This window comes from Hyaena hyaena, unplaced genomic scaffold, assembly GCF_003009895.1.
Source record: "Hyaena hyaena isolate Hyena2069 unplaced genomic scaffold, ASM300989v1 scaffold_545, whole genome shotgun sequence".
Classification (NCBI taxonomy): domain Eukaryota; kingdom Metazoa; phylum Chordata; class Mammalia; order Carnivora; family Hyaenidae; genus Hyaena; species Hyaena hyaena.
The window spans coordinates 280,695-305,007 of NW_024081178.1; the positions used below are offsets into that span (position 1 = coordinate 280,695).

General features: G+C 45.1%; 1 protein-coding gene across 1 annotated transcript in view; it reads left to right on the forward strand.

Moving 5' to 3' along the window:
• CSMD1 (CUB and Sushi multiple domains 1) overlaps positions 1 to 24,313 on the forward strand; it is a 467,695-nt gene that overhangs the window by 276,422 nt on the left and 166,960 nt on the right. The window contains exons 32-34 of the mRNA XM_039255776.1: positions 3,728 to 3,797; positions 9,703 to 9,819; positions 18,609 to 18,818. Coding sequence (XP_039111707.1) covers positions 3,728 to 3,797; positions 9,703 to 9,819; positions 18,609 to 18,818 — 397 coding nt within the window. The remainder of the gene's footprint in view (positions 1 to 3,727; positions 3,798 to 9,702; positions 9,820 to 18,608; positions 18,819 to 24,313) is intronic.

The following is a 24,313-nucleotide window of genomic DNA, read 5'->3' on the forward strand; positions in this document are numbered from 1 at the left end:
TGTAATTATTTGATGTCAAGATGTATGTTCTCCCAAAAAGTATGCAGATAAAACTGTAAGGGGCAGAGTCCTGACATGGTCTCTTTCAGTGTGTGACCCCAGCGGCCCAGCGACGGGATCCACTCTGGGCCGTGTGTCTGTCCTGCTTCATACATGGGTCCCACGCTCAGCTGGGCAAATCCAAGTTCAGTACCGACTCGGTGACAGGCATTAAAGTCCTCAGATAAATGGCTGACCTCATTTTCAATAAATATTGACCAGTTTTTATCACTTTTTATAATTTTATATAAAAGTTTAATGAACGTTTATAAGCTAATGTGTAGCGACATTATTTTTTCTGTTATTTTTTTCTAGTCTAACCGCAAATAAGCTTATTCACAAAATAGTTTCTCTGTTACTCAACATAATTATATGACTCTCCCTGCCAACGATATTAATAATCTAAGCATGTGTGTCACAAAGTCCAGCAGAAATAGTTAAGCCTGATTTTGTGTCTGCTCTTCAGTTACTTGGGCTGATAGAGCACTTCTTCTGCATGCTGAAGACAACAACACAGCTGATCACATTTCAAGGGAGAATGTTTAGTTCTGGTCTTTAACTGACTTAGGCGAGCTTGAGGAAGCATCAGGACAAAGTCACAAGAGTCGGCAGTGCATGGTCACCGCTGCGTATAACACGAGTTCCAGAGTGTGTTGGGGGAAATATTTTGCAGAGCTGGGACGGGGTCCCAACCACAGCTCGCCTGGGACCCCCCCCCCCGCCCCCGGGTGCCGCACCTGCGTTCATCTTGGTCAGCCACACAGTGTGGGAACTAGATGCATGTCTCACTGACGAGGAGGTGGGAGCCCAGCCAGGGAGCAGGAGAGCTGCGAAGGCACCCCGGGTGGGGCCGCGCTGGCGAATCTGCCCTGGTTGTGGGTTTGGAGAACACATCTGCAAGATGCCTAACACCTCCCAGCAAGGGAGAAGCATCATTACAGTCATTACGGACAAACAGCAGGGTATAAAGTGACTTTGACAAAAACAACCACGACCTATGGATGCTGGTGCCACTGCTGGGACTGCTTTGACTCTGCGAGAGGGTGGGCAGACCCTTCCTTGCAAAGCAGGACCAGAGGGTTACTGAGGAAGCGTTCATACACCCTCAGCATCCGGAAAAGCTTCTACACAAGTGCACTAACTGATTCTTTAAGACAAATCCTTCCCTTATTTCTTTATTTTGACAGCGTGAGTGAGGGAGGGGCAGAAAGAGGCAGAGAGAGAATCCCAAGCAGGCTCTGGGCTGTCAGCACAGACTCCAATGTGGAGCCTGAACCCAGGAACCCGTGAGATTGTGACCTGAGCTGAGATCAAGAGTGGGGAGTACAACTGACTGAGCCCCCCGGTGCCCCTCTTTAAGACAAATCTTAAACAGGTTATAGTATAAAGAATTCTGAGCCACATCCAAGGGTTTCGTTTAGAGGCACATAACAGGCTATACGGACACGCCGTGATTGTGCCTTCTCTGCTGGCATCACAGAGGAGCACAAATCCCGACATGCCAGTTGCTTTGCTCCTGGACGTTCGCCTTCCTTCCACCTGTTCACGGCGTCCCTTTGAGAAGCCTTTCCTAGGAGGCACCTCTGCAGCCCCCCAAGACGAATATCAAAGGGCCTTTCTTAGAATGGACTGTTGCGTGTGCTGCCTGCACACAAGGCCCGTGGACATGAATCAGCAGACACAGGTTTTCCAAACGGAAACCATGCTGTGCCGTCTTCATCGCAGACTGGCTCCAGCACTGACTTTAGGACTAAGGGAGTATCCTGAGGATTTTTTTTTTTTAATTGCTAACAATGGACAAGAAATCTGTCACCAAATCGTATATTTGGAATTGCAACATGTGTAAATTACATATCACTTATATAATCATACCCACTCCTTGGATCATTTACACACAAATGTGTGTGAATGTGTGTGCCCAGGGAGATTCCCGGACGTGGTGCAAAGGTGTGATCACATGATTCATTGAGAGGGAACCCTAAGTGCCTGTGCGATTTGGATTCCCATCTTCTCCACGCTTGTTTCAGAGTTCTTCAAAGGGATGAAAAAGGAAAACCCCCATTCCCAACTAGTAAATAAATAGAGTTCTATCTTGTTTTGGATCCACTGCAGACATTTGAGCTAAAGTCACCAATATAAAATGTTGGGCGCCTGCCTAGGGGACTCAGTCAGTTAAGAATCTCACTCTTGATTTCCGCTCAGGTCACAGTCTCAGTTTCATGAGTTTGAGCCTCACATCGGGCTGTGTGCTGACAGTGTGGGGTCTGCTTGACATTCTCCCTCTCTCTTTGCCCTTCTTCTGCTCATTCTTTCTGTCTTTCTCAAAATAATACATATATAAATACATAAACAAATAAAGGAAAATGTGTCAGAATCAATAACAGAATATGACCCAGATCGGTAATAAATGAATCTTCTATTTAGAGCTATCAATAAATAGCTTCAAAGGCTTTTGCACTTTATGTCTACCCATAATTCAGGAAGAAATTTATTGAAGATAATTCAATGGATCAGAAAATGAGGATACACACAGCACAAACTTTTGCACGAAATGTGCTGCACAGAATGTCTTCTTTAAGAGTAAATTCAGTCTCCTTTTGGCGTAATGACTTTGTAACATATCAGAAAGTATGAGGAAATGAGTTTTGTGGCAGATGAATCGAGTACAGAATGTTTCTGAGCTTAGGCAATCGGTTTGTTGTCAATAACTGCATTCACGCAAATGCCCGTTTGATGCATTCCCAACATGGCTGGGATTATGTACCATGAATTAAAGATTTGTTTTCAGCTGCCTCTGTGCCGGTCGTGGGTGGCAAATGGAAACTCACAGAATGACTACGCATGGCAGATAAGGCCACCGAGTCACAGGGAGGAAAACAAAATTAAAACGAGTAGTCTGCACACAGAGGTGCCACATTTACCACCTTCTCTTTTATTGAGAGAGAGATTTTGGCTCAAACCTTTCAGGATCTAACCTGCTGCTGTTTGATTTTTAAAACAGAAAGAATAGGACAGATATTCTGGAAGAGTCAAAGTTCCAAAGTTCGTATATTTAAAGGATAAAGGATAAAGAGACAGTGGGTGCTGGGGATTAATTTTATTGCAGCCACAATTATGCAATAGTTTGTGAGGCTGTCTGACAATAAAATGAATATTAAGCCTCCTTTTCATCTGGTGAAGGAGGCACTGACCCCGTCCTTTGTGGGGCCAAAAGAGGGGTGTGGGTTGAACATGAAACATAAGCATCAAAGGTAACTAGGAAGGTACCTTCTTTATGCATATTGCTGCACTTCCACCTTCAAATCAATACTTGGCATTTCCTAATCATTTACAGCCTCCCAGATCAAAAGCTGTAACTTATGATGATTTAAAAAAAAAACCTGTGTTTATTTCCCAAGCCATCTTGTTAAGCATCGGGAAAGGAGCATGTCACAGGCTGTCAAATGGAGCAGTGCAAGATTTTGGTCTTTAGTGAAAGGAAACAGTGATTACGAATTTTTTTTTTTTCTGTCCTGATTCTGGGCGTGTGATCCCTTGATAAACATTAGTGGAATACATTTCACAATTTCTGACTTTTTTGACACTCAGACAAAGAAAGAAACCCAAAGAAGGACAGAGGTTCTCATGTGTAACCCGTAACCAGTCTACCTGCAGTGACATGAGCTTCATCTCCTTGTCTCTTACGCAGGGCCGTTCACACATTTCTTGTATGCCGGGGACCGTCCGTCGTTGGAACTACCCATCTCCCCTCTGCATCGGTAAGGACGCGCCTCCAGACGCAGCGTCACAGGCACCAGTGCTGTCATAACGCAGTGGCGACTCCTTGAGCCCCTCTTTGGGGCTTCACACGGTGCACTTTGAAATTCCTTCCAAAGCTGTTGTTACTTAGTCATGACACCATCACGCGGTAGAGAGGTGAGGGGAATTGAACCCGCGTCTTCTCCCACGGGAAGTACTAGCTCCGCCCTTTCATCATCTATGGACCAGCCTACATGGATCCAATGTCAGATTGCTAGCTCAAGGCACTAAACCCAAATTACATTTGTATCAGAAGGGCCGGTGGGTTAATTACGAGAGGGAACCATCACAGCTGGGCTGGAAGCCCGAACTGTGTTCTGTGTCAGCCTTTAGGCCCCGGGAAAACCACGTGTCCAGAAACAGAAGTCAGAAGTACAAATAAATGATGTGAAGTCGGAGGGATGGTATTTCATAGGAGGAGTGGAGAGCACCCCCGCCCCCGCCCCCGCCCCGCGGATGCGCTCACCAGGACAGTGTGCAGCCGGCCCCGTTAGGAAGCACCCACCAGCCCAGCGTTTTGAAGAGGAACATGTGCCCTGGGGCCCAGTTACCTGTTGTCTAGAGGACCCGGTGGGAGTTCCCGAGACTCCCTGGGAACAGCGGATGGTTTCCATTCCCTCCTCTGTGGGAAGACCTTGGAGTATAAGGCCGTGTCCGGGGCTCTGTGTTCTTTCATGTCTACGTGGTCTTCCTCCCTCTGGGGCCTCAAGGTTCACCCACTGCCGACCACCCATCAGCTGTATGTCTGACTCAGAGACCTTTATTCATGGCTCAGGTGACCACAGGGCCGTGTCCGGTGCTATCCTCACCTGCGAACCTCAGCATACCCGACCTGCACGCCTGTTGCCTTCTTCAAACCCCGTACCCCCTTCCCAGGTGAACGCCGTGGTCATCACCTTTCTTGAATAATCCGGATATTAGCTCAGGTTCCATCTCACCAAATCCTGGTTCTTTGCCCTTGTGGGCCCACAACCTAAACGCTCCCCAGTCCTGAGTCTCCCCTCCACGGCCTCAGCATTAGGGTCTCACAGGCTGTTAATGCCTCGTAGGCCCCTCCTGAGTGGTTGCCATCTGTCCCCACAGGAGTCTAGCCTACGGCCCCTGGTGTCGGGGTCCTCCTACGTTATTGGGGGAACGAGCGTGTGCACCTGCTCGTGGCCCTGCACCTGCGAACCTTCTCTGTGCACACTCACCCCCCTCCCCGCTCTGCACGTCCCCGGGATGCCCACGGGGCCCTGCTAGTTCACGACTCCAGGCCACGCCCTCCCCCAGCCCGCCGCCCGCACCTGTGTCCCCCGTCACGGCCCAGGGCAAGGGAAGCCAGTAGTACATCCCGTTGTTACCTGAAACGTCGATGCTTTGTCCATCGTAGGGTTCGTTTGCTGTTGCTGTTGTTTGCATGACTGCTGATGCGTCCTAACATTGCACAAACACAGCATTTGCGGATTTGGGCCCCTCTTAACGTCTGCCGCCGGGGACATGCCTCACCGGCCTTGCCCTCCCCCAGCCCTGTCCAGGCTGCCACCCTCGGGCTGGGAAACAGCAACAGCAGAAGGTCCTTTCTGCAGCGTGCACGACTCTGCTTTTCCTGGTGCGGCTGTGATGTGATCTCTCGTAACTCGAACTGTCCTCCCTACAATCCCAAGGTCCTTAAAGGCAGAGCCAAACGTCACTCGCCACTGTACTGTTAGCGCGCTGGGCTCTCGGTAACTTTGATTCCTGAATGACCAGTAAACGACTGACTGTCAGACAGCGTGGACTGTCGTAGCAGTGATCGTGGGTGCCGTGTTCTCAGTCCCTACCTTGCTTCAACTCACGGATGCTGTGTGGGGAGCACTCCGAACCCCCTTGTCATCTAGAACTAGACGTCTCGATGATTTTTAAGTTCATTTGTTTATTTTGAGAGAGAGAGTGAGGGGCAGGGGGAGAGGGTAGTGCAGAAAGGAGGGGGAGAGAGGGAGAGAGAGAGTCCCAATCAGATTCCACACTGCCATCACGGAGCCCAACTCGGACCCAAACCCACGAACCATGAGATCACGACCTGACCTGAAACCAAGAGTCGGACACACTCAACCAACTGAGCCCCCAGGCCCCCAGAATGCAGATGATTTTAAAGGGCACAGCACAACACATCCTTAAAAGTGTCCTCTGAGCTAGTCCCACATTGTTCATGACCCGTTGGCTAAGGTGTGTGATCGCCTAGTGTGGCTTTCCCGCACCCACAGGTCAAGCAAGAGAGTTACTCTCTGTTACATGGTCCTCTGCAAGCCTGCTTGTCCCGCAGCTCACACAAATCCTGGGTATTAAACAGTTTTCAGTAATACACAGCTGAAGCACCCAGAATGGGAAACAGGTGAGGCTGGGCACAGAGGAAGAGCAAACGGAGCCAAACCTTTAGGACACAGCCACAGCCTTTACGGCACTCTTGCTCTCGTGCGGGAACAATAGACTTCCTGCTTCGTTCCTCATTGCACGTTTGCTTACAAGTGCAAGTGTTCCCCGGTGGCTGGTGCCTTTTTTTCCTGAAAGTGATTTCTCAGTAAAAATAAATGTCTAGATCGCCACCTCCCCTAAAACGCTGAAGCTGTCTGTATAGAGATTTGACATCCCGGGGGTGAGCTGGAAGGGAGAAGCAGAGCGATGGGGGGCTGCCTCCTCCCTCCCTGCCTCTCCCCTTCAGAACATCCACCTTCCTATTTACCTGAGAATGAAGAACCTCCTCTCAATCCCTGGAAGTGAAATATTTGTAACTCTGAAATGAAATCAGCTCACAACAGGTATTCAGTCAAACAACGTGTCATCGCTGGCCCCCTGTGTTACATGAAGGCGTGTTTTGTTCCAGTAGTTGACCTATGTTAGTCCAGTATGAATGAGTTTTAACTTTGACTTAGTATTAGTGCGTCCCCTATGTTAGCGAATGTCGAAGATACATCAGCTTCCGTAACACCTGCTCGCTCCTGACTCCTTACAAGCTCTAGAAAAAGGTGTTTCATTGGAAACCTCACAAACAACCCACAGTAAGTCTCAGAGTCTGATCTGAGAGAGCAAAGGTTGTTTTTTTTGTTTTTTTTTTTTTTTTCTTTTTTTCAGCTAACACCTTCCGATTAATCCAAGCTGGGGGATTTTAAGACTAGAAATCCATAGAGAGATAATCTTTTATTTATTAGCTCTAGAAATTTCAAGTACTAATGAAGACAGTTTATATCAAAACACTTCTCTACAGGTTACTGAGTGTCAAGCACCACTCTCAAAGCTCACCCAGTATTAACTATCCCCAGAGGCACAACAAGCCCCAGACTGGCCGTGCTGTTCGCCAAGGCCATGCCTTCCAGCTGGCACTGTCCACACTGTGGGGTCTCCAGCGGAGCATGGCCTGGGCCCTGGAGTAAAATTCCCCATGTGGTTGCCAAAATGGCAGGAATCTGCACCAAGAAAAATAAATTAATCCAGCAAGATGTAAAACCCCTACTATTTTATACCAATAAACACCTTGACCTTTGGGGCTACTGTACTTGCCCTTAGCTCCCTACATGGGCCACTTAACTCTACGAAGGGGTCTGGTGGGGAGGGAGTGTCTCGTGCAAGGGCAGGAAGGCAGTGTACCAAACGGTAGTAGACCAGTAGACCCTGGGAAGAAGGCGGAGCCGTGGCTGTGACAGTGAACACTTACACAAGAAGACAAGCCCATTGGTGGAGCTTTGAACACATCACAAAGGAAACAAGATTGACACTCATCCTTTGCGAGTTCTGTTTGCATCGCCATCGGATGATTTTCGTATTTTGAGATAAACTCAATGAGGATTACATTTGAGGATAACAAATGACTCGAGGAGTTAGGTGCCACTGTATGTTTGACCCACCCAGTATCTAGGCCCTTGCGTCTGTCTCCACAACCCTGATGGTGGCTCCTGGTGAGCAAACTACTGGTGGTGACTATTGATGACAATTTATGGTGTCTACTGGGGACTCTTGGTGGAGACTTCCATCATCCAAGCGCTAGATCGGTGAGACTGCCCCAATCCTCAACTGAACACGAACATGGAGGGGCTCCTGGGTGACTCAGTCGGTTAAGCGTCCAACTTCGGCTCAGGTCACCATCTCCCAGTCCACGAGTTCAGACCCCGCTTCAGGCTCTGTGCTGACAGCTTGGAGCCTGCTAGAGATTTTCTCTGTCTCTCTCTTCCTGCCCCACTCACACTCACACTCTGCCTCTCTCTCTCAAAAATAAACAAACATTAATTAAAAAAAAAAGAAAATATACGTGGATATTTATATTTTCTAATTCCCAATCTTTTCCTCTTTTTTTTCGTAAAAACTGTGTTCAAAATCAAAAGGGTTTGTTGAAAAATGTCACCTGTACTTCACATTTGTCTTGGTGCTGCTGTCATTGATTTGGCATTTTCATGTCCGTTTTCTCTGTGCTTGGACTTACATACGTACTCTCATTGCTCCATGAGAGCCCTCAGGGAGGGGAGATCACTGCTCAGTACTTTCAGGGAGGCAGCTCGGATCCACCGGTGTGCCTTCACCAGAACTGATGGACTCATGGCTCCAATGCACCCTGGCACCTAGATTTCCACATACTTGGTTCTCCCACAAAGAAGTCACCTTGACAGGTTATACTCTAAACAACAACAAAGTTCACATTCAGGGTTTTGCTGAAATTTTTCACTCATCCCACAAAACTACATTATTTATTTTTTTAAACCTACGTCTTTAATAACTTACACAATGTTGAAACCCAGATTATGATTCCCTGGCTTGAGCAATTACCATATTCACTAGACTGGATTTTTTAAGACTTTAGATTTTTCCTCCTATAAACTCTATCCTTGACACATAAAAATTCTCTATGTTGGTGATTAAAAAGATGAAAAAGAGTCCTCCACACGGGTCCTGAGAGCTCTCTGAAAGAAGCCCTTCCACAAACTATTTTGCCTAATGAAAACACTGTTAGAATAGCAATAAAGCTTTTTAATGTGACTTCCTGGAAAGAAGTGACAGCATTTGCGTTATTACTTCAAAATATAAGAAATTGCCATTTTCGTAGGTCACAATGGTCAAGGATTAGAATTTCATCTGCTTCAACATATATTTATAACACAAGTGTGTTATAAAATCAATTGTTTCTTTATAGTTAAACCTCAGCTACAGTAGCATAAAATGTGAGTGACAGAGGTCAGGCCAGACGTGGGAGCTTACATTCACAACCAGTCATGATGATGGATGTAAGGTTTCCTGGAGAAAGTGGGTTCACTGAGATGCACCCCAAAAGGGAAAAAATTCCAAAGGAAATGGATGCTGATTAAAACGTGGGTCCTGGAATCAGAGCTGGCCTAATCCTCTGGTTGTGTTGCTTAGGCAAATTTCTTCATCTCTTAAGGTTTGGCTTCCTTGTCTATAAAATGGATAATGATACCAACTTTTTCGGGTTTTATAAGAATTAAGGTCTGCAGTGTATTTACTCAGCCTAGGGGGTAGCACATAGTTACCAATGAATTGGTTACAAAGAGTAACCAATACTACCACTCAGTGAATAGCGACCTATAGCCTGAAAGTCCTCGGGCCCCCTGACGAACATGCATGGAATTGCATGGTACCTGACCTTGACTCACCTCTCCTGAGCCTCCATGCACCAAAAGTAGATATGTTTGGAAAAACCATCTTTGTTCTTAAATATTTGATGCCCAGGAGGGAGGACCAGACCAGTGAGTAACTAAAGTACATCGCACGGTGTATATGCTGTGATCGAGGGTGAATCCACGTCCTGTCCGGACATAGCACAGCCCCACAGAGCAGCTGTCATTACATCCCCTGGCCAGAGAGTGACGACCCCCGGCACTGAGTACCCTTGTCCCTTTGCAGCCACCTGTGGAGGGACGCTGAACAGCATGGGGGGCGTGGTGTTGAGCCCAGGCTTTCCGGGCGCCTACCCCAACAACCTGGACTGCACCTGGAAGATTGAGCTGCCCGTTGGCTATGGTAAGTAAAAGGTTTTGTTTTTGTTTTTGTTTTTTTTTTGATTCCTAAAATTTCAACTTCATAATTCCTATCTTGGAAGGAATTCAGCTGAATAAAAACAAATGTGCCTTATTCTGTTGACATAACTGTCTTTAATTGAAAGTGGCTTACAGATTTAAATAAACCTTTCGTGGAATAACTTCAAGAACAGAAAGTTATTAAAAAATCAATTCAGCCATGCAGTTCTTTTCAAGGCAAATTAAATTAGAAGGATGATGATGTAGTAGGCACACGGAGTATATGTAGCATTCCTAATTCAATTACCCCTCTCTTTATTCATCATACCACCTTTTAGGATCTATTTCGGGAATTTAATAATGGTTGTTGTTTCCTTGGAACAATTTTTAAGGCTTTTTCAGGTTGCGACACATCTTATTACTGTTTCATAAATTTTTGTAATTATGTATTGCATTGATTTCGGTTTATGAAAATGGCTTTTCATAAGATTTAGTTATGAACTTTCAGGGTATGCACCCTAAATAATTCATAACTTTCATTGTTATGTACAGTAAAATCTCATGATGGCCTTTTCCGGAAATGCACAGGCTTTGTGAAATTTTGAGTCCCCATCATGCCTTTCCTTGTCTGTGCCATGATTTCCTTTATATTTGAGCTCATTACTTTGGGTTTTCCCCACCTGTGAGCTTTGTCTGAAGCACACACTGATAGGTGTGCCAGATCAGATCCTTACGGCATGTCCTCACGTATAGTAATGGGGGACATCTACTACGTGAAATGGTAGTTGATGAATGGTCATATTTATTATTAGGTCTTCAAAGCTTCAGCTTAAGAACCTGGGTGCAGGACAGAAAGGGCAACAGAAATGTAGAATATGGAGGAAGGAAGGGCCCACTTGCCCAGCAGAGAGGAGCCGGGAGGAATCCCGGGCAGGGGTCCCAGTGCCCATCGGTCGGGTGTGCGAGCACGCACGTGCTGTGGACAGACCCTGCGTGTGACGCCAGGGAGAGGGGGCGTGGAAGGGCACCCCCACCGGGGAGAGCTCAGGAGAGACTTATGCCTACTGAGGTCCTTCAGGGGCCAGCACAGCACGAATGGGACCACGGAGGGGCGAGACCACAGGTCACAGAGGCTGTTTCCTCCAGGCTTTTTAGCTTCGCTTTGGTCTTTAGATCATAACCACTCTGAGCCTAAGGAAGCAGGTCTTCCATGTGCTTAACCACTATGAGCTCAGTTACTCTCAAAAGGCGGGTCTGCTTTCCTAGCATATGGATCCAAAGATACAGATGTGGTTCATAGGATCTTTGAGTCAGGTGGTGGAGGCGGGGGTCAGACGTACACGTGTCCCAGGGCATTCCAACAGGGTCAGGGCCCTCCAGAGTCACAGGCTTGTTAGGCAAATGACCACAGCCATTGAAAGGAGAGACTCAGAAATGGGGCCACTGCGCTGCTGAGTCGGGTGCGGCATGGTCTACGGAAGTGGTGGCGGGTCAGTGAGCAGCAATGGCAAGTGGAGGCGTTAGCTGGGGTTTTATTACCCTTCCGAATATCTCCCACTCTCCTTTCAAATCTCATTAGAAATGCATTATTCATGAATGGATATAAATATTGTATTAACTTATTTTCCCAATTTGACCATTCTGTGATCGAAAAGGTTATTGTTTGGCATTTTCCCTTATGCTGCTCATGCGTAAACCAGCATGAAAGATAATAATTCAGGGGGGGAAATCACTCAGGTTGTCAGACTTCATGATCATGATCTATGAACCCAAAGAAAATATTTATTTGAAGAAAGGACAGAGTGAGAAAAAAGATTTATGAGATGTTATAATTAAAATAAATTAAGTTGTTAAATATTTGATACTGCATAGTTTTGGGTTTTGAAAGAATCTTGAAGGGAAGGCAAAAAGAAATGTTGTGTCTTAAATCCTAAATACAAACAAAATAGTATCACTATCCCTAGACTTTTAGAATAATGTAATTATGCTTCAGGATACAGTTGACTCTTGAATTATCTGGAGGTTAGGGGTGCTTACCCTGCATAGTCAAAAATCCAATATGACCTGATTCCACAAAAACATAATTAATAATAACGTGCTATTGATCAGAAGCCTATCAATAACATGAATACATATGGTGTATGTTATGTTTTGTATTATATACTATATTCTTATCATAAGGTGAGCTAGAGAATAGAAAATATCATTGGGAAAATCATAAGGAAGAGAGAATACCTTTAGAGTTCTATACTGTAAAAAAAAAAAAAAATCAGCCTAGAAGTGGACCCACACAGTTCAAACTCGTGTTGTTCAAGAATCAACTGTAAATTACAGGTTAAATGTAATGTCCCAGGTTTTCCTGTGATAAATTCTATAATCTCTGAATATCCTTCTAGAAATTAAGCTACAGATTTAGAGAAGAGGCATCTCAGTGATGGTAGGTCCTTCAGCACAGTGAATATTCGGGGTCTCTCCATTCTGGCCAAAATGCCTTCTGAGGCTTACAGAATTATAGAGCATTTTGTTGATGTCGAGAAAAGTTTACAGCCTAGCTTTCAACCCCACAGGAGGGTTTTGAAACTCTTAAGTCAATTAATTTTATCTATTTCTGGTCTTCTTTTGTCTCTGCCTCTTCTCCCTTATTACAACATGGCTCGAAATACTACCTCTCCTGTTGCGTGTGAGCCCACATTTCCAGCTACGTGGGACATATTTTCATCTGGGGCATCTGAAGGTGTCACAGACTCCATTCAAGTTCAGATTCATCACTTCCTTCTTTCCCTCTGCCAGGTGATTCCAGACTGGACTGTCCTGTTTCATTCCCGGTCTGGATGTACAGCACCGCCCTTACCTGGAGCCCCCCTTTCCCTCCCTCGCTCTTAGCTTAGCAGTACTTTCCTCCCAGGAAGTCCCAGGTCAGAGGCACACATCACATCACTACCTTGGAAATTTTGAGATAGTAAGTTTGGGTCCGAAACCCAGGAATCTGCAGTTTTGTGTTAAACACTCTGGAAGTTTCTTATTAAAAAAAAAAAAAAAAAAAAAAGGAACATGGCAAAGATGACTACCATATCCCTTAATGATCATTTCTCCCCTCTTTTTAAAAATGTTAATCTATTTTCGAAAGAGAGAGAGAAAGAGAGCCAGCATGTGCAGAGGAGGGGCAGAGGGAGGAGAGAGACAATCCCAAGCAAGCTCCACACTGTCAGCACAGAGCCAAACTCAGGGCTCAATCCCACGAACCATGAGATCGTGACCTAAGTCAGGATAAAGAGTCAGATGGTAAACTGACTGAACCACCCAGACACCTTTAATTTCTCCCCCCTTCACCTCCCATATTGTATCCTATTAACACCAAATCTTAGGATGATTCTGGAACGTCCTCTGTAATTACCACCCAGGACACAGCTACTGTTTTCCCAGTGGGATGTGGGGGGGAGACTGGGAAGACATGTTTCTATGGGTGTCACAGTAACTTCTGCCATTAAGATGATCTTGGCAATCAAGTTGGAAGATAGTAGTAAGTGGTATTTCCTCCCTGAAGGGATAGGATGATGGGTGATTTACATCAGCAAGTGCAGTAGTTGCCCAGCTCTTCCAAGTGCACGTGCCGTGGGCATGTTGCTGGCGCTGTTCATGTCTCTTCCTGACCCAGGGCTCCTGCCTCAGTGGCCGCCTCTGGGTGTGCCTTGGGGGTAGTCTTCTCCCAGCCCTTTCTCTGTCTGAGGTTTTGGAAACCATTTTCAACAATATAGGTTGAATATAGGTCACTGGGAAGTTCCTCAAGAAATGGGCACTGTGGGAAGTTCGCTTACGTAAGACCCAACAATAAGAGCAGATTTACTATGACCGTGTACTTAAACTTGGGACATTAAGTGCCAAGGAAAATGACCGCTAAGCACAGTGGGTCTGAAATTTCGCTGTGTACAAGAATCATGGGTGGGAGTCCAGTTGCGACAGTGAAATTCCTGCGGCTCGCCCGTGGTGCTCTGTCCCCGCACCGCTAGCCGTATGGGGAAAAGTACTCTGCAGGGTTTTCATCTAGTGCCTCTGGTGTTTGGGATGGTGGGGTTATGGGTTTTAGGAAACATTTCTTCAAGTTAGGGGAGACCACTTGTAACTGAAGATGAGAAACAGATGGATATGTTTTTCATAAGATTCTTATAAATGTTATTTTCAGTGTAAATTGCTTTACCTAGAAGTGTAGAAATTAAGAAGTTTTGACACAATGGAAGCAGAGATAGAATATTACTTAGTATAAAACCGCACAGTAAATCAAAACTTTAACATGCATTACAAAAAAAAAAAAAATACTACGGTTATTCCAGAGTTTTCTTAAAAATAAGTTCCATTTCCATACTTTTAAAGATAGTTCTCTCATTTCTTTAAGGCTGTCTCTAATATCTGCACAGACTTTCCTGTGTTCTCGATTTTCAGTTGTGGTGGTTGGGTGCCCAGGGCATTGGTGGCTGTGGTGCCGGTGAACACATGGATCCAGTTCATCCAGCAGCCCGGGTAGTACGCTGACGCAGAGCGTGACATTGTTTGGAGGATTTCCTTGGGGTGTTTGAGTCTTTCCGTACCACTGAATTGCGTGCCACTAGCTGAGAGTTTCTCTGATCCATTAGTTAAGCAGCTACCAGCTTAATTGAATAATTCTTTCAGCTGTCTCATTTCTTTCTAATGCCTATGGATCAATCGATAGTTTAATTAAAGGCAAAATGATTACTTGCTTTGGCAACATATGGAAACCACTTGTGTCTCATGTTGCTAATCATTCGTCCCAGTGACGACAGTCTCCTGCAGCCAGTCTCAGGGAGAGGACACTGCCCGTCTTTCCGAGTGCCGGAAGGACTTAGGACTGAGGGCTGGGTTGTGGGGGGTGGGGGGCGGTGAGTATCCTGTGTGCTCAGATCTGGGGGCTCCGAGTTCAGTGGAACAGAAAGTTTAACTTCCTCAGTCACTGGGGCTGTGACTGTGCACAAGTTACCAACAATGCTTTTGAACCTCATTTCCTTATCTTTAAAATAAATATGATCAAACATCATCTCATGGGGCTGTTCTGAATAACATAGTGCAGGTGCCTGATATGAAGCAGGCTTTATTTGGCTGTTAGCTGCTTTTAGTTGCAAAACCAAATGCTTTAATGATTTTTATTCTGTTTTCTTTCTTTTTCACAGATTTTGGTTGATATTTTGCGTTGCTTTCGCACAAGCCCAATCGACAGAATTTCTGTCACTGTTAAAAGCAGAGTTAACAAAAATACAGCCATGTATTTTTCTTTATCTTTGCCTTTTCTGTTTAAAAACCACTGCACCAACTTTGCATGCCATGCTGCCCAAAATGACCATGCCTTTGACCGTCTAGTGGCATATGTAGGGAGGCTGTAAACAGTACCTAAGATTCACTCTTGCCATGTGTTTATTAGGCACAGAAAATGTTAAATAGAGCACTTAATGTTCACAAAGTCTATCAACTAAAATCAGAAAAGTTTAACTCAAAGTCATGGTCACATTACTATTTAAAGTTTTGTCAAATCCAAAGTCAAAAATTCTTTGTGCAGGTGACTTTTGCTGACACTTAATGTTCAGTGTCAATGATAATCGGATGAGCCCAATGATAATGTCCTCTGTAAACTCCACCAAACGGACATTCAGATTGATTTTCTTGTAATAACATTTTTTTCAGCGTTTCATGAGATAATAAAGGGATAGCTAGGCCATGCTTATTTCAATCCCTTCATTTTGGCTTTATGATGTCAAACTGGACACAAGTCACTGAAAATTAGATAGCTAAATAATTCCATTTTAAACCAGATTAGAACTGGGCTCTGTTCTGTTCCATTTCCTGACGTGTGTGAAGTGGTTTGATGTGTGGCTGGATGCTTTATCCTGCTTAAAATGCTATTTTTTTCATAAAATCATAGTTGCCATAATTCCGTTCCATTTCAAGTTTAATTCCAAGTCAGTAAAAGGCCACCTCCACTGTTTCCTTCACTTTTAGAGATTGGCCATCTTTAACTTTTTTTTACCCCTTGATCTGCTTGCTGGCTTTCATTTCTTCCTTGACGGTGTCATTCTGTGAATTTCAAAATGTATCTCTGGATAAATGCATCTGAAGTCCTCATATGAACATCTGAAACAAGCGTATTTTAAGCCATTTCCCTGCTATTTGATTTGATACCCAAATCGCAAGTGCGTTCTGCAAGTGTCTCATCTTGCCCTAGTTTCCTATGTTGTACAGGGCACTTTGGGACATAAATAGAAATGTCAGTGATTCACCGGTTGTTTGGGGTCATCCTCATGGTGACAAACCATGTTCATGAACTTCAGCAGACCACCCCAGTCAGTGGCCCCAACTTAGTCACATATGCATTCAGAAACAAGGCTCCCTTAGCTCGGTTTCATTATCGGTATCAAAACCCTTTTTTATCAGATCTGTGGGTCATGATGCAAAAGAAGACTATGTCTCTCATTGAACAGTGGGTGAGGGACTAAATCCAGTACTGATGACGGTCAGGAGCTCAGCCGCCCCAATAATGCAGAGGGAGGAGCTCAGAATTCAGGGACTAAGTGAGCCCCAGGTGCTTCCTTCCGTCCTTCCCTCTCTCCTTCTCTCTCTTTCCATCTCTCTCAATCCCTCTTTTTTTTCCTGCTGCCAAATTTCTTTGGACCAGCAAGCATATTTGCTATCATTTAGGAAAAAAAAAAATACTCCATTGATGGTTCTTCAACAAAGAGAAATATTTGACATTTTAAACTATTTACAGAAATGTTTTAAGTTGATGGTGTTGCTCCATACTCCTGAATGGACGTGACCTTGGGATGTGCCGCTAGGATTGTCAAGCCAAGGGCAGACTGGGGGCACCCTTCCCGGAGGCTCCTGTGTTGCTAGCTTATAGCGTTAGCCTATGTCACGTGGATGCACTTACTTGTTCGGAAATGGTTCTGAGGCTTGGTTGGCTGGTTAGAGATCTTCCCCCTCAGACAAGATGTTTCTCTTGCTTTTGCTTCCTCAGCCCCTTCCTGATGTTTCCTGCATTCCCCGCCCCCCACCCCTGCCCCCGATAATCTCTACACCCAGGGTGGGGCTTGAACTCAGGACCCTGAGACCCCAGAGTCACGTCACATGCTCTCCTGATTAAGCCAGCTGGGCGCTCCTGAAGTCTCCCACACTCTAATCTTTCCTTCCTTCCTCTTGCAGTCAAGGTTGAACAAATGTAAAACAATCTTGTCTAATAAGAATGGGAGTATTTCCTGCTTCCTGAGATGGTTACTTCTTATACAGCACGTTTGCTAAACCAGGAAAGTGGGCGTTCTGTCCGTGAGACTCCGGTGTAAATTCAACTCTGCTAGTCCTGAAATGCACAGGACATAACACCTAACATCTCTGAGTCATATTATGATGATGCCAATAGGGGCCTTGCTGGGTAATTGTGAGAAAAGTATCAGTTGGTGAAGTGGAGTTTCAGCTTGCAGTTGGCCTCACCCTTCCGCCCAGAGAGGGCCGTTACTTACTCTTCCGGGCCTCCTCACAGAGTTTTCTCCGTGATACAGAAAATTGTTTTTCCCGAAAGACTTTCTGTTTACTGAGTGTCTATATCTCTCTTTCCTGCTTTACTTGAACTTTGCTCATTCCTTTTTCACTGAATTCTGCTTTCGATAACTGTATTTCCCAGCAGGACCCAAGTAGATATGTTTGCTTGAAATGTTCTCAGCATTTACACTAGGTAAGGCCACCCATGTAAGTATTATCTATATCCAAGCCTAGCAGCCACGTGTGTCACATATAGTAGATGACAAGCAAAAATAAACCTCCTCTTCTCTATCAAGAGCACATGAGTCACAACACAAAGTAAAGCTTTGCTTATGTGTTGAGAGAATGATCTGTAATGACCATTGGAATTCTCAGTGTAGGCTTTACACATGGATTTCTGTGAAAACAAATGCCTTTGGAGTTCTATAGAAACTATTTAAGTGCCTAAAAATATTTCAGACATAGGAGTCAGATCGATTTTCAAAAATGGCACAAAGTCATAACAAGTAAGTCTAACTAATTCTGATTTTGATCTCCTTCTAAATTATCAGCTACATCTTATCTGGTACATAGATCGATAGGATCCCAGTGACATTGGTCACTGGACAGTCTTTTGGTATGTGAACCGTGTCAGGGTATTAGGTTGAAGTGTGGAAGTTACAGTGGGGTTTTGGGTTGGGCTTCTTGCAAAAAAGTCAATAATTGGTTTTGCGTACATAATGCATTTGAAATAATCACTTGCTAAGTTAGCCAATCTCTTGTGCAATGGTACAACCATCCATTTAAAAGCCACTTTGAAAGGCTGCTGCATTTTTTTAGACCCATTTTGGCTTTTTTCTTAATAAAGTTACAAGTTAGCTTATGGATGATTCAACATGCAGGTACAACCTTGTGTGTATGGCCGTCATCACTGTAAATAGACAAAATCATTGCCATATTTGTGAGTACCAGTCATCCCTCCAAGTATTCTACCTGTAAATCTCTGCGATATAATGCTGGTAGTTGTATTTGACAAAGGAATGGACTTAGAGGCATGAATTACATGGACAAAGGTCACATAGTCAGTAGATGGTGCAAGTGACATCGACCCAGGATGTGTTGTAGCCCACACTGTGTGCTCTCAGCCCCTGTGACTGCGGTGTTCGGCCTCCCGGAGAATCCCGTGTGGGGACACTCCTACAATTTTCATCACTTTGGGCAAATGGGGCTCTTACGCATTTTGATGTTCACTCATTAGTTTTGCATATTTTTTCGTAGGTGCGCATCTTCAGTTTCTGAACTTTTCTACGGAAGCTAACCACGACTACCTTGAGATTCAGAACGGGCCCTACCACGGCAGCCCTGTGATCGGGCAGTTCAGTGGTACAGAGCCCCCCTCCGCCCTGCTCAGCACGACGCACGAAACGCTCATTCACTTCTACAGCGACCATTCCCAGAACCAGCAGGGGTTTAAACTCGCCTACCAAGGTAAGGTGTCCGCGGACGTCCAGACCTGCCTCTTCCACTGCAGCCGTGTGGGCCAGACGCGAGCATGGACGGGGAGCAGGGCCGCCTTGCCGCCCCCCCCCCCCATCTTCCCGCCTGTCACGCGTGCTGCGGCACACGCCCCACCCCCAGGCCACCAGCCCCGCATCACACGCTTCCCCGCCGGTCACTGTCCTTGCGGCCACCGGCCCTTCGCATCCCCTCCTGACTGTGCTGGCAAGTCCGGGCACAGCGGGGCCGGCGGCGGGTCCCGCACACGGGCTGCTGTCGGCGCTCGAAAATAATGGCTGAAGATATCATACATGTCATTTCCAGTTATGCCAGGAAAAAACATCCAGTGAATGAACTTTTTTTTTTTTTAACTATCTGAATATGAGACTTTAAGACAAGTTTGAGTCCAGCCTTATCCAACCACTTTCGGGATGAGAAGAAGTTCAGAATTTTCATTTTGTACCAGATCATTTAGCTGGCCTGTCTTGGTTATTGGTAAATCACATGAAGCTGAAAACATCAAAACCAGGGCTTTTCTTTTTTAAAACTTAATTAAATCACTTGCTTTCTCTAATTTCATCGACTGCCTTTGAAATTAAGGGCTTTACTGTGTTCTTACAGATGATAGCATTTTCTGTTGAAGTTTTAGACGTTGGCACTTAAGGTGTTGCTTAGTCTTCCTACTTCTGAGGCTAAGGCATCAACAGCCCCTATGTCTGGATGAAACGCAGAATAACTTCAGACTTAGTGATAAGGCCCTTTATCTGAAAGGATTATTTACTGCCCTGGGGAAAAGGTCTGTTGCACCAGAAAGCACAATACTCTGACCGTAAGATCAGCACGGCTCTGGAGGGGCAGGAAGAGGGGGTTTCCTCTACAGGGAGGAGCGGCCAGGCGATGGGGACACGGCGGGGCATGGGGAAGCCGGGGCGGGGGGGGGGGGGGGGCAGGACAGACCGTGGCGGGCGGAGAGTCAGGAGAGGTCTGACCCTGAGACCGGGCCGCTGCAGGAGTCCTGCCTCCCCTCTCGGGCATTTTGTTCTGACGCATCAGTGGGAGCAGCTACCTGTCCTTGAAAAAGAGACGAGAATCTGGAGGGTTTATGTCTGGTGCGGCCACAGGTGGACCCAGGTGCTCCCGCGTCTTGTCCGGGTTGTAGGGGAGGGGAAGGTCTTGGAACTGAGGCACGTCCCGGGAACACAGAATGGTGTGCGTGTGTGCGTGTGTGCGTATGCGTGCATGTGTGTGTGTGTGCATGCGTGTGCGTTGGGGTCCCCTCACCTGGTGCAAGGCATTTGCAGGTGCCCAGGAGAGATGCGGCTTTCATGTCAACACAACTCTCTTTGTCTGTCCCCTTCACCTGATTCTGTGCTGAACTTAAGCCTTGAATAGTACATGCTATGAATTCAATGCTTCTCTTTCATGTTTTTGTATATCTGGTCTATACCCTTTACCTAATTCTATTGACGTATATTTATTAAAATATGAACATTTCATTCATGATTGTCATTTTATTTTATTTTTTTAAAGTTTTTTAAATTTAAATTTTTTTAAATTAAAAGTAAAGATTTTTTTTAAATTAAATTTTTTTAAATTTACATTTATTTATTTTTGAGAGACAGAGTAAGACACAGCGTGAGCAGGGAAGGGGCATAGAGAGAAGGAGACACAGAATCCAAAGCAGGCTCCAGGCTCTGAGCAAGCAGTTAACACAGAGCCCAATGCTGGGCTCAAACCTATGGACCTTGAGATCATGACCTGAGCTGAAGTTGGACGCTTAACCAACTGACTCACCCAGGCACCTCTAAATTTTTTTAATGTTTATTTGTTTTTGAGAGAGAGAGAAAGAGAGTGTGAGCAGGGGAGGGGCAGAGAGAGAGGGAGACAAGGAATCAGAAGCAGGCTCCAGGCTCTGACATGTCAGCACAGAGCCCAGTGTGGGGCTTGAACCCAGGAACCCTGAGATCATGACCTGAGCAGAAGTTAGACACTTAACCAACTGAGCTACCCAGGTGCCCTTTATTTATTTTTTGAGTTTATTTACTTATTTTGATTGAGGGAGGGAGAGAGAGAGAAAGAGAGAGAGCAAACACTCCGAAAAGGGGCAGAGAGAGAGGTAGAGAAAGAATCCCAAGCAGGCTCCACACTGTCAGCCCAGAGCCCTATGCAGGGCTCGAACCCATGAACTGTGAGATCATGACCTGAGCCAAAATCAGGAGTCAGCCGCTTAACAGATTGCGCCACATCATTTTAAACTTGGTTATTACACGGTGACCACTGTTGCTCAATTGGCACGACCTTAATATATGAGCCGATAAGGAAAATATACATAATTACACATCTCAACCCTTGAGCTGCCGATTAAGTGATTTATCTCACTTGATCTCAAGAACTTTTGAAATGTCTTTCCCACTTTGAATATCCTTTATACTATATTCAAAATTTAACTTTTCTCTCCTTGTCGGCCTCCAAAGCTCAAGTACAAATCCTCATGAATTGATATAGAAGTTCTGGAACTGTATTTTATCTTACATAAATCTAACCTGCATAGTTTGAAAAATATTTTTTGTTGGATCTCTCGTGATATTTCCAGAGAGGGTTATTAAGGCCATGTCCACATAATTCTAAAGCTATCAATTACTGAAATCCAAAAGAGAACGCTCTAAAATAAACACACAAACACATATATAAACGAAGTCTAAGTAAGAGTTATCTAGACAACAGGTCATAAAGTTGCTGGAGTTGGCTAACAAGATAATATTTTTAATTGTCAATATTTAGAATTAGATGTCATATAGTTTGTGAAATACCTATAGATCCACTTTCCTTTCTTATCTCTCAGTGTCAGATTCTGTAAACATTTGATCAGTTGCTCACATGCAGGGACAGCCCCTTTCATTGTGGAAAACCTTCAGAAGTTTCCCTTATGCCCTGTGAGCTTTGATCATTGATGCTGTCTGTGGGCCTTTAAACATTTGATTTTGTGAACCCTTATCTAGGCCAAACCTCCGGCCGGCCAAGCTGGGCACATGTTTTATTTACTTGACGGCTGACTCTGGTTAAGTATCCATGCTAAACATAAGTAAATAAACAAATAATTCTTAAGCAATATATTTTTATTGTAGGCAATTAATTTGCTTTAGTTGAGAGCCACAAAAATAAATATAAAGAATGCATTCCCCTATGAATTCGAGGCGTCCCAGTTTCTTGAAGGTGATCATATCTGGGATGATACTTAATTCAATAGTTTATCAGAGTTCTGTCATTTTATAAAACTTACAAATTGGCAGAATGGCACAGTTCCGATGTGTATGTCACGTCAAAATTCCTAGGTCCACCTTGAGATTTATAAGTTAAGCTTATAATTAGTAACTCATAAGAAACTGCATAAATCATGCAGAGACGCCGTGTCATTCGCAATGATGTCTGTGTGACACCCCTGTTCTTAAGCCTTGTCATTTATTTATGGCTGTAGAAAGGCCAGAAATGGTACTAGTGGGTGTCGCTGTCTGGAGGTTACATGACTTCACAGAACTTGACAGATGGGAGGTGAGGAGTCGCGTTGAATGAAATTGAGTTCAGATGCCCTATTTCTAAGTCAAAAACTAAAAAGTGGATGGAAGCCTGAAGATACTTATCAGTTCCTTAGATATTGGAAAATATTGTGCATATTAGAAAGATGACTACGTGACCCCAGCGGCAGTCCCACGAAGCGCCTGTAATTTCAACACTCGATGCCCTGTCGCTGGAATTGATAGGCGTGAATAATAGTTATTTTCCTAAATCCCAGCAAAGGATTCTCCTATGAAGAAGGATTCTCTTACTCTTATAATATCAGTATGGGCTTACTGGGATCCAGATTTTCATAATGTTTATGAAATTGGGACCATTGAGAATTTTAGTGACTCTCTTCTGTTTTTGGTTTTTGCAAGTTAACATTTGGAGAAGTTAAATATTCCTCTCGTCTCATTTTTGGTGTAATGCCAAAAAGCTTAAAGGTAATTTTAAGTACCTTTGTCATAGGAAGTATGGCTTCTTTTTTCTCAAAGTTGCACTCTTTTTCTTTTTCCTTTTGCTATATGTACTAAGCCCCTTTATTTTTGTATGTAAAAAAAATTATGTTTATTTTTGAGAGAGAGAGACAGAGTGTGAGCACAGGAGGGGCAGAGGGAGAGGGAGACACAGAATCCAAAGCAGGCTCCAGGCTCTGAGCTGTCAGCACAGAGCCTGACGCGGGGTTCAAACCCAGGAACCGTGAGATCATGACCTGAGCTGAAGTCAGACATTCAGCCGTCTGAGCCCCCCAGGCATCCCCAGAACCATTATTTTTTAAAGGATTAAACATATCTGCATCTTGATTTATTCTGTCATGGAAGCACTGAATTTCAGTGAATTGAATCTGTGAGAAAATAGGCTTTAGTTTGTCGATAGGAGATACTGATTTTTCCCTCCCCCTTTAGAAGGAGAAGCAATCCAACCGGCTTTGTGTGCAGCGCGCAAGTGAAGGATTACTTGCAGCTGGTCGTATAAACCACTAATCGTTCCTTACACACACGACCGTGCTTTTCTGCAGGAAACGGATGTGCCTCTAGAACTGACTTGTTCTTCTTCCTTGGACGGCGATACTCTGAGCTGCGTTGCGTTAACAAGAGCAAGGTCAGGCTCTACGCTGTCCTTTCCACCCACCTGAGCGAGTGGATCAAGTTCCCAACAGGAGGCTCTTTAGAAAGGCTTTCTCGCATACAAATGCTTGAAACCGTGGACAACTAACGGTTGTGTCAGACGCCATCCACTCCAGGGCCGCTTGTTCCAGATGGGGCAAGTACTATAGTGGTGGCTCGTGGGCCACACCGTAGAGACTAGGATCCACGTCTTCCCAGCTGACTCGCTTTCTCCCTGAAGACCACGTGGGCTCGCTTCTCTTTTTAGGAGTTTGCCTGAAGTAAAGGTAACAACGTCAGCTTCTCCCTCACAGGACCCATGCCTCTGCCCCACATCACCCCTGGACAGCTCTGCCTCCTAGGTGACAGCACCTTCAGATGTCCACACCCCCACCGAGATGGTCTGAGTGTTCATGCCCCCAAGCTTCTGATGCAGCGGAGGAAGTGGATTCTCCGTGCAGTCTGTAGTCTCGGGGTCCAGCAGTTCCTCTGAATTAAAATTAGACTTTCTTGGGGTGCCTGGGGGGCTCAGTTGGCTCAGCGGCTGACTCTTCATTTCTGCTCAGGTCATGACTTTTCAGTTTGTGCGTTTGAGCCCCACATATGGCTCTGCTCAGACAGAGCAGAGCCTGCTTGGAATTCTGTCTCCCTCACTCTCTGTCCGCCCCCACCCTCTCTTTCTCTTCCTTAAAATAAATAAATGAACACTTAAAAAATAAAATAAGAGATTTTCCACAATGTAGAGGTCTTCACATAGAAGGTCTGCCAAGCACGTATCCTCAGTAGCCCAAAGCACAAGACACAGCTGTAATCACCACTGGGAGC